This window comes from Vigna umbellata, chromosome 6, assembly GCF_029865625.1.
Source record: "Vigna umbellata cultivar VRB3 chromosome 6, Vumbellata_1.0, whole genome shotgun sequence".
Classification (NCBI taxonomy): Eukaryota; Viridiplantae; Streptophyta; class Magnoliopsida; order Fabales; family Fabaceae; genus Vigna; species Vigna umbellata.
The window spans coordinates 9,570,765-9,587,573 of NC_142170.1; the positions used below are offsets into that span (position 1 = coordinate 9,570,765).

At 33.7% G+C, this 16,809-nt stretch overlaps 1 protein-coding gene across 1 annotated transcript; it reads left to right on the top strand.

Moving 5' to 3' along the window:
* The first annotated feature begins 1,507 nt into the window (after positions 1-1,507).
* Positions 1,508-5,631, top strand: LOC148196767 (uncharacterized). Its single transcript, XM_088092599.1, has one exon. The coding sequence runs from the start codon at positions 4,205-4,207 to the stop codon at positions 5,330-5,332; it is 1,128 nt and encodes a 375-aa protein (XP_087948725.1). The 5' UTR covers positions 1,508-4,204; the 3' UTR covers positions 5,333-5,631.
* Positions 5,632-16,809: the final 11,178 nt, after the last annotated feature.

A 16,809-nucleotide genomic window follows, 5' to 3' on the forward strand; every position in this document is an offset into this window, starting at 1 on the left:
CGAGCCCAATTCATTTCTTTCATTGGAATTTCGGCCCTCTGTAAGACAATGGTCGAACCCAATTTTACTTTCTACTATTGGTATCTCGGCCCTCTGTAAGACAATGGTCGAGCCCAATTTTACTTTCTTCTGCGATCTTGGCCCTCTGCAAGGCAATGGTCAAGTCCAGATTTAATTTTTTCAAACAACCCTCTGCATGACAATGGTCAAGTTCAGATCTTAATTTTTTCAAACGACCCTCTGCATGGCAATGGTCAAGTCCAGATCTTAATTTTTTTCAAACGGCCCTCTGCATGGCAATGGTCAAGTCCACATTTTAATTTTTCAAACGACCCTCTGCATGGCAATGGTCAAGTCCAGATCTTAATTTTTTTCAAAGGACCCTCTGCATGGCAATGGTCAAATCCAAATCTTAATTTTTCAAACGACACTCTGCATGGCAATGGTCAAGTCGAGATCTTAATTTTTCAAACGACCCTCTGCATGGCAATGGTCAGGTCCAGATTTTAATTTTTCCAACGGCCCTCTGCTTGGCAATGGTCGAACCCAATCAAACTCAAATTTCTCACTTCACTTCCATAGGGTTGGTACACCCTCCACGAGGTTTTTACGCCTCATCATTCACTTCCATAGGGTTGGTACATCCTCCACGAGGTTATTACACCTCATTCACTTCCAAAGGGTTGGTACACCCTCCACGAGGTTTTTACGCCTCATCATTCACTTCCATAGGGTTGGTACACCCTCCACGAGGTTATTACACCTCATTCACTTCCATAGGGTTGATACACCCTCCACGAGGTTTTTACACCTCATCAACTTCATCCATACGGTTGGTACACCCTCCACGAGGTTATTACACCTCATTCACTTCATCCATAGGGTTGGTACACCCTCCACGAGGTTATTACACCTCATTCACTTCCATAGGGTTGGTACACCCTCCACGAGGTTTTTACACCTCATCAACTTCATCCATAGGGTTGGTACACCCTCCACGAGGTTATTACACCTCATTCACTTCCATAGGGTTGGTACACCCTCCACGAGGTTTTTACGCCTCATCAACTTCATCCATAGGGTTGGTACACCCTCCACGAGGTTAGTACACCTCATCAACTTCATCCATAGGGTTGGTACACCCTCCACGAGGTTAGTACACCTCATTCACTTCCATAGGGTTGGTACACCCTCTGATGAGTCGATATTTTATTCACTTCACTTAGTTTATTGTGCTAGAATTAATCGGGAAATTGTGCTTAAATGTCCGGTATTTTTCCATTTTTGCTAATTGTACTTAATTTGACCAGAAATTCTAATTTTAATTAATTTGAATTATTTGAGTTAATTATTTACATTATCGAATGCAGGTCAAATTTTGGAATTATATTTTGGGACATTTGGAAACATCTCACTTCTTAGAATTTTTAAGTAGTAAAAAAATTGGCTTGGAAAACATCCAGCAGCTGCACACGACCCATTCACTCTTCCACTCCACACAAGCATTTTAGTTTTGGACCTTCATTTGGAAAACAAGCTCATGGACCAAGGAGCTCATTTGCTGAATTATCATAGCTGGACACATGGCCCCTTTTCTTGCTTTTATCAAAAGTTGATTGAAGAAAATCTGCAAGGGACATCAAAGCAGCTACACACGGCCAATTCAATTTGTCAAGGATCCAGCACATGTTATGGAATAAGGGGGCTACCACGTTGAAAAGTGGAAGCTCACGGGATGGATTTTGCTGGAGGAGGTTTTCATTATTGGAGGAGATGAGCACGGCCTGGTCCACAAGGCACTAGGAAAAGCAAGAGGTGCGGACAGCAGCAAGCACCTCACGGGCTGAATTAAATTGAGGATTTGGATATCCAGTAGCTGGGAGATGGAAGTTTAAAAAACCCAAGGAGCTGCACGGGGGAGGGAGAGTCACTGCTGCAAAGGAGCATCTTTCATTTTGGAGAAAGGTTTTACGTTAGCAAGAGTGTCATGCCTTGGTGAAAGAAATTTTCTATTACTTTCTTCTAAAAAGCTACCTCCACTTCCAACATTCTCATTGCACTTGTTACATTTCCTCTCGGCTTGTGTTCTTATGAGGGGAGAATGATGTTTACGCGATTTTTCATGATGAATGAGAGAAAAAGCTTCACTTTTCAGAGAAAAAGCTTCACTTATTTTGCTGATTATACATGGCCTTTTTATTTCTTTGGTTCAAACAATTTTTATTTTGAAGAACGTTCACAACCGCTACTGGCCACTTGCCATTTTGACTCTCTCGGTCCTTGGTTTGGAGGCCATTTATTTTTGGATATTTGAACTTTACTTTTGGCTGAATGCTGTTCTTGAACGAAAGAAATGAAGAGCTGACGGGTTGGTGATGATGGGATGGAAGAAGTATGTTTAAGCACACGGAGATTGAGAGTGGAGACCTGGAGCATGTAGCATCCAGCGTGTCACGGAGAATGGATGGAGCAAGGCTTGTTACGTTTAGAGGAGAAGAGTCTAGGATTTTTGGAAGCACACGCACAACAAATGGATGGTCCAGAGTTGGTGTGCACGGTGTCCGAGAATGAATGAAGAAACGGAGTGTTGTCCATGATGTGGAACAAGGAAGAGGTGTTCGGTTTTTACTTTTTCACGCTTGAGTCAAATTTTATTTTCATATCTTATATATTAAAGTGGATTTAGGTTGAAGCAGCTAGCTCATTTCATTCTCATCTTCTTCACTTTCACGTTTGAATTCAATAAGTATAAATTATATTTTATATATGCATTCAAGAAGCAGCATGTTCATTTAAATCACTTTATTGCTTACGTATTTTTAATTCATTGATTTTCGTGATGAAATGCATTTAATGTTAAGCTAAAAGTTCATATTCAATTGGTTCATGAAAACGTGCATTGAATTTTCATTCTTGCTGCACGTAATTTAATGCTTTGCAATCGATGGTTTATGGGTGTCCTTTTCTTCAACAATTTATTTCACTGCTCCAATTGCTTTAGCTGGAATGCGGGTATATTTAAATGCAGCAAGGTTTTTTTTTTATTTTTTTTATATTTTTTATTTTATTTAATTTTAATACTCACTTTAATGTTGTCAATTATATTCGATTGTATTTAATTTTCAGTTTTAATTTAGTTTATTTTTGAATCACAAAAACACTTTCAAAATCCTCCACTATGTGTTTGACTTATTGACTGAACCCAAATTGGTCCTTGAGACACGACCTAGGAGTCACTTTCTAGTACTATACTCCATTAATATCTTGCAACAAATTTTGAGAGAGGCGCGACCCTCTCATCAAAATGGTGTCGTGGCCGGGGATCAATAGTTGGTTCAGTTTCAGGTTTGTTGTTCTGTTAATATTTGTTGTGTTAATTGTGTTTTTTCTTGTGTTGTGTTGTTCTGTTCTGTTTTTGTATGCGTGTCGTATGTGTTTTGTCTGTTAAATTAAAAAATAAAAATAAATAAATAAATAAATAAAAAAGTATTGTGTGATGCGTTTTAGGATGTTTAGTTAGTCTTGTTTGGGTTTACTTCTTTTATCAATTTTTGTGTGTTTAGATTTTTTATCATTTTTGTATTTTGTGCATTTAGTTGTTATTTCTGGAAGTTTCAATTGATGTAAATACTGGTTTTCCCCATGTTATGTTTCTATATGTTTGGTTTAATCTTTGTTTGAAGTGGAAGTCAAAGTCTGAGACAGGTTTTGCACTATAATAGAGGAGATGACAGATTCTCAAGACTGGATGTATGAGCTAGTCAAGAGTCTTCCCAAATTCCATGGGTTGGCACATGAAGATCCATACATGCACCTCAAGGAGTTTTGTTTGGTGTGTTTGTCTATGAGGCCTGCTGGTGTTTCAAAGGAGACAGTGTTGATAAAAATGTTTCCCATGTCCCTTCAAGATGAAGCAAGAGACTAGTTCATATACCAGTATCCTTTTAATAGTTGGCAGGAAACACAACAAAAATTCCTCGACAAGTTTTTCCCAGTAGCAAAGGTGATCAGCATTAGGAGGAAGATCACTGCCATTGAGCAGTTTCAAGAAGAACGTTTGACGGATTATTGGAAGAGGTTTAACAAGATCTGCACAGCTTGTCCAAACCACCAAATTTCAGAGCATTTGCTCTTGATTCACTTCTATGAAGGGCTCCTGGGCTATGAAAGGATATTAGTGGACGTAGCTGCTGGTGGATCTTTGATGGACAGAACTCCAACAGAGGCAAAGAAGTTGCTCTGCAAGCTGGCGGGTCAAAATCCAAATGAGGTAGTGAAGGAAAAACCTGAGCAGGTTTACTGTAAACTTGAAATCCCTACTCATGTATCTGAGGTCCAAGTAAATTTTAATGCTTTTGAATTGGTAAAACTTGAACCCATTAAGCCTGTTCTGGATTCTGATATTGATATGCATGTGCACACTCATGTTGTGGATTCATTATTCCCTGTAGAGCACATTGACATACCTAATGTTCACTATCCTTGCACTGATCTTGATTTATATGATAGCCCTGAGGATGCAGCTGATGACTTGGAGATTGGTAAGAAAATTTTCAATGAGCAAAAACAGGTTTATTCTGAACTTGAGATTCCAAACACTTTACCTGATTTGCCTATACATTCAAATGCCTGTTATTTGATGCACACTGATTCTATAGGATTCATGACTGATACTGATACAAATTTGATTGACCATTCTAAAATTTTTGATTCAGTATCAACCATTGAACCCATTGGTATAGATGTTGTTTTGAATGGACATGATTGCCGTGATGAAATTTTGAATGATAATAGCCTTGAACTGACCTTTGATTCTGATGATGATGCATATATCAATATTGATTTTGAGGTAGAAACTGTGCAATCTGATAACTCTATAGAGTTAGGACTGAACTTTGATCTGACACAGTTCTCTAAGAACTTTGAATGTGATTGTGAATCTAGTTCTTGCCCGATTTGTATTGAAATTGATTATGTGTTACAGACAGATTCTAAGCTAATAACAGTTATTAATTGTGAGTTTGATGACCATGCTGCAGAATTAAATGAGAATACAGGTGCTGACATTAAGGAAATCATGATTAATGAAGGAGAGTGTACTGCTACTTCTTTGAGCGAGCCAGAGATATTTATTCCGGTATCACACACTCAACAACTGCCAGTGGAAGGAGAGATACTGCTGCAACAGTTTGCTGTGAGAAGAAAGAAGAAACATCTTGCTGTGGATGATAGGGCAATACTGATGAAGCAGTTCCTCCTAAAAACTTATTTGCTGAATTCAATGGTGGAAAACATCTCCCTGCTTGTCCAAAATTGGCAACTTCCACCCTAACCTAAGGGAGTTTTCTTTTTCCTTCTTCCCCTTTTCCCACTTTTATTGCACTTGTCCATGATTTGTTCACTGTTCTAACTGCTAAATCTTATGATTATGACACATTGAGGACACTGTGTAGTTTAAGTGTGGTCTATTGGGGGAGATTCTAATTTTTCTTTGAGTTATGTGTAAAAAATTTTTTGTTTTGTGTGAATTTTTTCTGCTTTAAGTTGTATTTAGTGTGGCTTCTATACAGTTTTACATGTTTCTCTTGATTTCTGGATTTTATTTAAGTTGTAGACATATCTTTCACTTCATTTGACTGATATTTATAGTATGAAACTCTTGTTTTTCATTGCATGGAAAGATGATTATGATGTGTTAAGAGGTTGAATTAATTATGACACAAATACCCTGCGTGAGAATTTGAGCCACTTAATATCTTTCTTGTGTGAGATATGTCTCATGATTGCGCACATATGCCTTGGCTTTACTCTTTTTGATGATGCTTGATTAATATGCATGTTTAGAAATGATAAAGGCATTTTATTTCTTAAGCCTCTTTAGCCAAATAAGCCTACCCTGTTATTATCCATTGATAACCCCTTTGAGCCTATACTTTCCCTATTTCTTTGTTGTAAAGCTCATACACTGACCCTAAGTGAAAAACAATAATTACCTTAACCTTAGGAAAGTCTGGAGCTAGAGAAGTGTTTTGTGAAAAAGTGTGGTCTTCGTGGGGATTCTGATAAATTGGCTAGTTGGTTCCTCATCATGTTTTGAAAGTATGATTTGTAACATCCCAAATTTTCACATTTGAAAATTCATAATTTATATATATATATAAACATTACATGTTTTGGGCTCAGATTTAAACTATAAAACTATAACTTGAGTTCTTCTATCCCTCCCTTCCTTGGCACTTAATGAGACGACATTCCTTCATCTGCTCCCGTATAACGAATTATACGATCATCGCACATACCCAAACACAAAAACACAAACAAGTAGGGTGAGCTAGATATAAAAAAAAAACATGTTATACATATAGCACAGTTAATTCATGTCATCATACATAGATTCATATAAAAGAATAATTAAGGCATGCTCATTAAACCACAACTCACACACTCACACGACTCATTCGGATTTGTATAACTGTCGAACTATCAGTCGTCTATGCACTTGCATAGTTCTGCTGGCACTCTCCAACATTAGCAAGGTAAATCCCTAAGCTGCCTATCTCTGCCATTAAAGGCTATAGACGAGGACCTCCCTTTACTCTCACCACTGACATTGTTCTTCTCTATGTGAGCATGAACAATGCTTTGAGTGTAGGGATAGACAGACCGAGCGCTAAGTTCACTACAATTATACAGAACAACCACAACACCACATACCACTTTCATCCATCTCTCCCCGAGATGTCCGAATCATACTCAAATTCATCATTTAAACTTACAGTCATATTATCACAATAATTTTAACATATCTCATGCATTCACATACTTTTCACATAAATTAGATCACAGTATATATATTCAAAACATATTGCACACCCAATTCAAATAAATTTACTATTTCTTAAAAACATTACTCTTCACTCATATCATTAATTAAATATCTGGACCCATCAAACTAATTAAAAACATGTTTAGATCATGTGGTAAAATATTTAGTTCAATCTAACGGTTAATAAGGTAGAACTCATAATTTTTGTATAAATGGTCCAAAAACGGAAATTAGCAATATCTACATCCTTGAGAAGATGCGAAATTAATATCTCTAAATATATAACTCCGATTTTAAATCTGGACGGTCAAAGTCATTATCTATGTGTTAGGAACTACAGATTAAAATTTCAGGTTGATCCAACGGTTAACTAGATAGATATTGAGGTTTTACCGAAGTAACTCAGGTGCAGAATTTTAAGTGGTTTTCTGTTATACTCAAAATTCGGAACTAATTTCTTTACGCACAGACATCTAATTACAAATCTGAACGGTCAAGATGACTTAATATGTCTTATGAACTACATACTAAAGTTTGGGCTCAATCTAACGGTTAAATTAGTCATAATCTATATTTTACCGAGAGGACTCAGTAACAGAACTATATGGGTAATTAATTTACTCAAACATGCAGAATTTATTTCTCTAAGTACAGACTTCTAATTATAAATCCTAACGGTCAAGGTGAAGAAATATGTCTTAGAATTAATATATTAAAATTTTAGCTAAATCCAACGGTCCCAATAATTATGAGAAAAGGTTTACCACAGTAACTCGAAAATAAGAAAATTATAATCATGAAAACTAACTTTATACAAGTGAATAGATAACTACCATTACCAAAATTTTAACATATTCATAACTCATATTCATGATCATAACATGCATAAAAATCATATATAAAAAAAAGATTAGCTCCCCTACCTCTATTCCAGACGTCTCTTGCTTCGAATTCGATTTCCCCGAAAATCCTCCAGAATTTCCCCTTTGAAATTAGAATTTCCTCCAACTCTCTTCTCTCAAGTTTTAGCCTTCCCCATGCTTGCTATTTATAGTCCAAAATTTTACTATTCATCCTTCTTTTTTTTTTAATATTATTTATTATTTTAATTTTACCACTCACATGATGGATTTACCACTTACATAATGGATTTACCACTTACATAATGGATTCACCACTTACATAATGGATTCACCACTTACATAATGGATTCATAATGGATTCCTTAATAATGACTTCACATTTTATAAACTTATTATATTTTCCATTCACAAAGAAATTTACTACTACTAGTAATAAAATTGTTACTATTAAGGTAAATATTTTTCATGGGTTTTACATGATTTATATCCTGTTGTGTGATAAAGAGAGAAAAGAAAAGAGACAGGATGGATAAAAATTTTGATGAGAAAAAGAGAAAATTGAAAAATAATTCTGTGAATAATGGAGTCGAGAAGAGGATTGAATTAGAGGTTTGGGTGAGAATTCACTGTGTTTACACTTTTTCCCCAGTGCTCCTCTAATTTCTTCTGAGTTGTAACTACTTATCCATATTTTATCCTCCCCTGTCCTTGGCCCCATTACAACCTAATAAAGACCTTTGGATCCGAACATGCATATGTTTTAAGTGTTGATATTAGAAGCTTGCCAAGTCTATTTGTGTTTACTTTCTTGAGTGACATTGATTTACCTTAGACACTTGAGAGAAACACTGATAGTGCATCCGTGAGGTTTTGTTATTTTTAATTCACCTCTTAAACTGATTAATTATTTTACCATGTTTTGAATTACTTGGAAGATTTCTGTAAGTATATGCTTTATTTGATTCTGTGTTGGATATTGTCTACACCTTTTCGTTGTCCAGATTTCTTGAGAACTGTGTAAATTCTATTTATTTTTCTCGTGAGTCTTTGATTTCTGTATGCTGCGTTTTGTGTCACTCCTTTGATGTCCTTTGAAACTATTCCCTGATTTGTGTCTTAATTTTGCCCAGGAGTACAAAAGACTAAGTGTGGTCTATTTTGATGAGTCGATATTTTATTCACTTCACTTAGTTTATTGTGCTAGAATTAATCGGGGAATTGTGCTTAAATGTCCGGTATTTTTCCGTTTTTGCTAATTGTACTTAATTTGACCAGAAATTCTAATTTTAATTAATTTGAATTATTTGAGTTAATTATTTACATTATCGAATGCAGGTAAAATTTTGGAATTATATTTTGGGACATTTGGAAACATCTCACTTCTTAGAATTTTTAAGTAGTAAAAAAATTGGCTTGGAAAACATCCAGCAGTTGCACATGACCCATTCACTCTTCCACTCCACACAAGCAGACGACCGAGAAGGTAAAATTGATCCGAGAAAGGTTGAAGACGTCGCAGAGCAGGCAGAAGTCCTACGCGGATAAAAGAAGAAGGTCGTTGGAGTTCAATGCAGGAGATCACGTTTTCCTTAGGCTGAATCCGACCACTGGAGTAGGCAGAGCCGTCCGACCCAAGAAGTTATCTCCTAAGTTTGTTGGGCCTTACCAAATCCTAAGGAAGATCGGACCAGTGGCGTACGAGCTATCATTGCCTCCTCAACTGTCCAACCTTCATCCAGTCTTCCACGTTTCCCAACTCCGGAAGTACATAGCCGACCCCTCTCACATACTGGAGTTAGAAGACGTTCGTCTTCGTCAAGACCGAACGCTGGAGATGCAACCAGTCCGTGTTGAAGACAGCCGCACCAAGTACTACAAGAGGAAAGCCATCAGATTGGTGAAAGTGGTGTGGGACAAGAAGACGGGCGACTCTACATGGGAAGTGGAGGATGCCATGAGGGACTTGTATCCTCACCTATTTTCGGGTAAGTTTTAATTTTCGAGGACGAAAATTTTTTGTAGTTAGGAGGAATGTCAGACCTCGGAAAAACGCACCCAAAACCCTCCTGTCAGAGTCATTTAAAACGCACCCAAAACCCTCTGCGCGGACGCCAGGTGTCAGGCAACGAGGATTCAAAAATCAGATAGTGGAAGGCAGGTGTCAGCGAGTGAGCGGACGTTCGTTTTAACGAGAGAAGCAAAATCTGATTTTCTGAAATTCCCACTCACTCTGCATGCACCCTTCTTCTTCCAAAACTCTGACCTTCCATTTCTCCTTCTTCTCTCTACTGAAACTCACCTTTTCTCTGCTCCGATCACCGTCCAGGCACCGTAGGAGCATTCTCGACGTCCCAAGCTTCATCTTGAACCGAACAAGTTTCAAATTTGAACGGGTAAGTGTATCTGTCCTTGGTCGTTAGTATTTTGTTACATGCAAACCAAGTTCTGGTTGCATGCGTGGGTGTAGTCTAAGTTATTTTTGGTTTCTTGATGTTTGGTTTAGTTGAAGAATTATTGATCGTTGAGGGTAGAAAGATTGTAGTCGGACGAACCCAAAAACCTACTCTTAGGACGTTAATCACGTATCCAGGTAAGGGAAGCTTATTTAATTTAATTTGTATGTTGTTGTACTGTATGAACGTCCGTTATTGGAATGAATGAATATAATGCATGATGGTTGATATGTTTGAAGTATATGAATGTGAATATGAGTAATTGTTTGGAGTATGATTTATTAACATGATATAGGTTTTACGAAGTATGTCAATTGATGTTTTATGTGAAGTTATAAGGTTTAAAAATGATGTATTGAAAAATGAGTTAAATATATATAAATGATAAGCTGAATATGAAATTTTCACTATGATAATATGCGTTCGTCATTGAACGGTCCTTGACCGTTCGGTGTTTCTAGTAAACTAGTTTGACATTGAATTCTTTCATTTGGAAAGCAGTTTAGTTAAGGACGAGCGCCTTCTTGTAGTAATTCTGTACTTGAGCGTTCGGCCAAGCGTAGTGGCATCTGAACGTTCAGTGACAAATATAAATCCGGTATATATATATATATATATATATATATATATATATATATATATATATATATATATATATATATATATACATATATATATATATATATATATGTGTATATATATATATATATATATATATATATATATATATATATATGTATATATATATATATATATATATGTATAGTATATATATATATATATATATATATATATATATATATATATATATATATATATATATATATATATATATATATATATATGGTAGTTGTTCTTAGACACAATTCCGATAATATCTTATTTATTAATATTTTATTTTAAGTTTAGTAGTGCTCGGTCTCACACCAAGCTCTTGTAATGAGTAGCGCTCGGTCTTATACCAAGCTTTCGTACTCGTTCATAGTAAATCAATCTTGATGAAATAGCGTTCATCCAACTTCAGTAGAATTTTCCTTTACCATGTTCGGTCATTTACTGACATTGGATTTCTGTATGTGAACTATTCTAAATATGGTTCGTTAACGTCTTGACGTGTCTACCTTCATTAGATCCGGCCTAGAGCCTCCATACTTGATTTATTCTTTGAGTATTGGTTTGAACTCATGAGAGTCAGTTCATTCAACTGATTCATGTGGTAAATAACGTTCGTCATAAAGCATGATTGTACTCTGTTCATTCCTAAACCTAATCGTAACTCTCTCAGTCTTATTCTGATCTGGAACGAGCGACTTCTTAGTCTCGTCTACAGTATTCATCCTCGTTCTTAATGAGGACTGAACGTTCGGTATTCGATAGTTTTAACATTTATGATAAAGATGAAATTAAAATGATGGAAAATAAATGATGAAGAGTATATGAGATGGAAGAAACGTTGTGATTTTTGAACGAGCGTTCCGGGGAGGAACGACTCATGGATGACTATTGAAATTGTAAAGTATGAATGTGGTAATGCTTAGCTGGCGGTTCATCCTGATGTTCCGTGAGTACTCGTCCTCACGTAGAAGAGGGTAGGTCATGTGTGGTAACGGCAGGAGGTCCTAGTCCTTAGGGGTACTTTGGACGGAACGGACTAACCTCGGGTGGCAGCTGATGAGAGTATTCCAGTTACTACATCACCCGGGTGCACGAACGTCGTAGCTACACGGAATTCATACCGTCCGGACAGTCAGTCTAGTATTAGGAATTGTATGTTACGTATGATGAATTGGCCTTATGCGTTTGATTGTTTGAAGTGTATGTTTATACTTGAATTAAATTACATAAGCTTACCCTGTGTTTTCCTGTGTTGTCTCGTTTTGTACGTCCGTCCTTGTCGTTGCAATGATCATCCGTGTGGATGTGAGCAGAAGGAGACGAGCTGCTGGAAGAGGCGTTGGGAGAAGAGAATTTGGTAGAAGTTGAAGTTAAGACCAAACAGTAGGACGTTCGGTCAGTAGGGTAGTTTTGTATTGAGGCGGTCCTTCCCTCTTTCTCATCTTTATATGTATGACCGTTCGGTATTCTGCTTGTGTGAACCGTTCGGTCAGACTCGTACTTATGTATTGTTTTATATATAGCAACTCTCTCACTCTGTAATGTCGTTCGGCTATGAGTGTGTGTCATGCTAGTGTAAGACTGAACTGAGATATTATTAATTGTAATTATTCTATTATATAGTATATTGATGTATTTTTGGGATGTTACAAGGGACATGGGAGCTATGGCAAGTTCAAGGGCAGCAAATCTATATGGCCTCGACATTCTAGCTGAAGGAATCCAGGTATGACTTTAGTTACATGTTTTGGAAGACTCAACTGCTACAACAGTTACACTTACTCTTTGGTTTTCTATCTTGTCGCAACATGTCTTCATATTAACAATGAGATCATTGGAGCTGGGAGCTTATGCATATTCATTCATGATTAGCATCTTCCAAGATATCTCGTTTTCTTCAAATAGATATGATGATGCTTATTTACTATTTCTCAATGTTTACGCCAATTTTTTAAAAATGATATCATTACCCATCTATATAAGGTTTTCCCTACCCTGATCAGTAAAATTTCTTAAATAGCATTAACGATAATGCATTTGGCCTCAGCATAGTATTTAGGGGAGCATAGTATTATAGAAGATATCAAACATAGTCCTAGTGTTGTATAGCATTTCAATCATAGTCATGTATTTATGCCCCCGTCAATCTCCATATTTGCCACTCTGCTTTCAAACTCTTAATATCTGATTTTGCAGTGATACTGATATTTCTTTGAACCCTCAAGTTTCGTCTGTTCCATTTGTTGAGGTGTTGGTTAAGGCTCTGCTTATGATGTCACCACTCTGAAACATGCTCCAGATTCATTTGTCAAAATATTACTTTGCTCACATCATCCATGTGTAATTGGTAGTGCAAAAAGAGATGTGGTGTGGAAGGTAGCTTTTCTTCATACTTGTGTGTTGTCCTATACAATTTGCACCTAATTAGTTTATTTTTTGGCAATTAGTTATTTTTTGGCAATTGGTCTATCTCTCTTTCAAATTATGGTTAATCCATTATTACTTGAATTTTGATAACCAAATAAAAGGGAAAAGTGCATGGATATGTATTATTGTTATAATTATAGAAAAAGGAAGTTGAACCTATATATTATATTAGGAACATTTTTATTTATTCCCATATCTTTGTCATTAGAGAATATGAAATCTCCTTTATTTAATTTTTTATTCCTGTTCTGTTAATATAAATAAACCTGGGTTTTCTAAACTGCACACTCTTTTAACTTAATAACATTATATCTAGACCATCTTTTAAATTTATTTGTATGATTCTTTTTATTAAATATATTATTGACTAACTATAATGTTATATTATAGGTATCTGATCAAGCGAGCATGTCAAAGAATGAAAGTAACGAAGATCAAAATTAGATATTGTTTCTTTTTTAGTAATGTAATGAACATCTTAGTCATATTTTTAGTATTTTAATTTAGTATTGAACGCCGTTTGATAAAAGAAAAAATACAACTCAGATAAATTTAACATCGTCTGATACCAGTTAACGATTAGGGTAAAATGTGTTCATTTTTACAAAAAATATGACCCAATTGAGACATATGAAAAAATGAGAACTGAACTGAGATTTTCATACAAAAATGAGGACCAAGGGAGGTTTAAACCAAAAGATTAAATATATTTAAATTAGTCCAAATTGTTATGGACAAGGTTGGATTAGGGCAAGTTAAGTAGGTTGAATCAAGTAAAATCTAAGTTAAGTTTAGTTAAGTTAAATCATGTAATATGGAATCGAGTTAGATTTATTGGGTCAAGTTAAGTCAAACTCATGTACAATGTGAGTTAAGTTAAACTTATTTTAACATGAATTAAGTCAAGCACATGTAAGGAAAACTCAAGTCAAACGCACCTTAAATCAACATAAGTTAAGTGCACCTTGAACCAAATCGAGTAAATCACATTTGACTGAGTTGAGATGGGTCCATATCAAGTTGAGTAAACTTAGACTTATATTGGATCCAAGTCAGATCCACTTTGGTCCAATTTGAATAGGGTTTAGGTTGGACAAAGTTAAGTTAGAATCATATCACGATGAGTCGTTTCGAATCACATCAAGTTGAATAGAATTATAATAATACCAGACCCAAGTAGAATCAAGCTAGTCTTGGTTAGAGTAGAGTTTAATCTATGTTGGGTTAAGTCAAGTTAAACCTACACTAAGTTAAGTCAAATATTGTCCAACTGGAACCAACTTTTTAAGGTTAGGTCCAACTCTAATCAAGTCAAGTCATGCCTATCTCTTTCTTAACTAAGTTATCTTTTTTAACTAAGTTAAATTTGCACCAAATTTATATTGGATCGAGTTTGCGTACATCAAATTTAAAATAAAAATCTATTTATAATTATAAGTATTTAACATATATAAATTTATATATATATATATATATATATATATATTTATTTAAATATTTATGAAATAATTTTAAAAAGAAAATTAGAAATATAGTAGATATTGTACTATAAAACGCGTGTGTATTTTTAATAATATCAAATAACAAATAAAAAGTTATAATTGTATTAATTTTAAAATATAATACATAAATTACAAGTATTAATGCCAATAAACAATATAATTGTTCAAATTTTAAAATAAGGTACCCAATAAATTTAAAATATTTTAATTATTGAATAACAGAAAACATACAAGTTTAAACAAAATATTATTTATACTCAATTAAGATTTGATATTTTCTCTTGGAGACATTATAAATATCAAAATGGATTTTAAGTCATGCTGATTTTCGAGTTAATTAAAAAAAAATTATTTTTAAATATAAGTTAAATTGATTCTAATTTATTTAACTCGTAAATAAATAAATTTAAACCAGATTAAAAATACATTAATATTTGATCCAACAACAATATATAAATATATATATATATATATATATATATATATATATATTAATTATATAAATTGATAATTTATTCTATTTTATTTTTAAGTAATAGAGTTAACTCAATTCATCATAAATGATCTGCCCATTTTGACCCCTTAAAGAGTACCTATTTTATTTATGATTTTAAATTGCCATAAAACTTGTACGACGAAGTAACAAATGGACAGACCATGGACATATGAACGTGGTCTCATTAATTACATTTATGAGACCAACCCATGAAACTACAAACCCTGCCTTTTTTTACCAAAAACATCCAATCATATGATTCCAATTCAAAAGTTACAATTATTTTTTCCTCCGCTGAATTTTATCAATTTTTTAATTGTTATTAACAGGATAACGAAATTAGTTTAATTAGTTTTAATTCAATATCAACAAAAAATAAAGTAAAAATCATTTAAAAACAGAATTTAAAAATTAGCCATTCATATTTTAATGGTCTCTTAATAAGGAGACAAATATATTTAGAAATTATAAAGTAGGACAGTATGATTCGTTTTGATAATGTATAATTGACTCGTTATAAAAAAAATTAATTGAAAATTCTAACTTGTCCCACATTAATAGATTGATTGATATATTTTTTTTTAATTTTTTTATTTTAATTTTTTTCAATTATAAATATATATATATGTATATATTAAAAGTAAAGTGTGAATAGGTTTTAAGTTTTAATTGTTAATTAATATCTTTAATAAGAAAAATTAAAATAATTATTAAATTTACTTGTTAAAATATTGATTTAAATATAATATTTGTCTTTATTTTTGTCTATTTTGTTCAGTTTGGTCCTATGTTTTTAAGAATTTAATATAGTCTTAATTTTTATTAATTTTGGTCACTTTAATCCTTTTTTTTAAAACATTTGAATGGTTAACCAAAGATATTATGAGAGACACTGTCACGTAATATAATGTTGACTTGATACGTGAATAACTTTTTTAAATTAAAATAATTATGAACTATAACAACATTATTCATTTTTGTTAACAATTTAAACTTTGTTAGAAAAAACTAAATTAACTAAAATTGATGAAAATCAGAACTTTTTGAATAAAAAATAAATAAAACCAAATTAAACAAAATAGATGAAATAGTAACTAAAATGGTATAAACCTTCTAAATATTACATTTATAACTAATAACTAAAATTTGATTTATAAGAATTGATAATTTAAATTAAAATACTATTACTTATTTACATTGTTTTAATCATATAGTACAAAAAATAATATTTTAAATCATTTTTTATTTTAATTTATTTGTAAAATAAAGTGACAGGTACCTTTACTGTCTTTAGGCTATCAGAGATCAGTTGTTCAGTCGACCATGCATGACACATTGCTACGTCTATGCTTCTCTCTTCAAACCGACTGAAATAAATTAAATGAATTTGCTTGACAGCATTAATTTTGGAGAGAGAAATAGAAAGTGATTGCTTTTTCAAATTTTATTCTGCATCAGCAACACTGATTTATCTGTCAAATATTTTCACTTATTTTACTTTGTTTCTCTCTTACTAGAAAATATACAGTAACTTGATCAAGTTTTGTTCAACTATTTTAATTTCTACTTCATTCAAAGAATTTGACTTACCTTTTCTTATTATTATATTTCCTTTTACTCATTCAAC

Excerpts from the sequence above, each read along its gene's own strand:
- LOC148196767 (XM_088092599.1), top strand. The coding sequence starts at position 4,205 with ATGGACAGAACTCCAACAGAGGCAAAGAAGTTGCTCTGCAAGCTGGCG.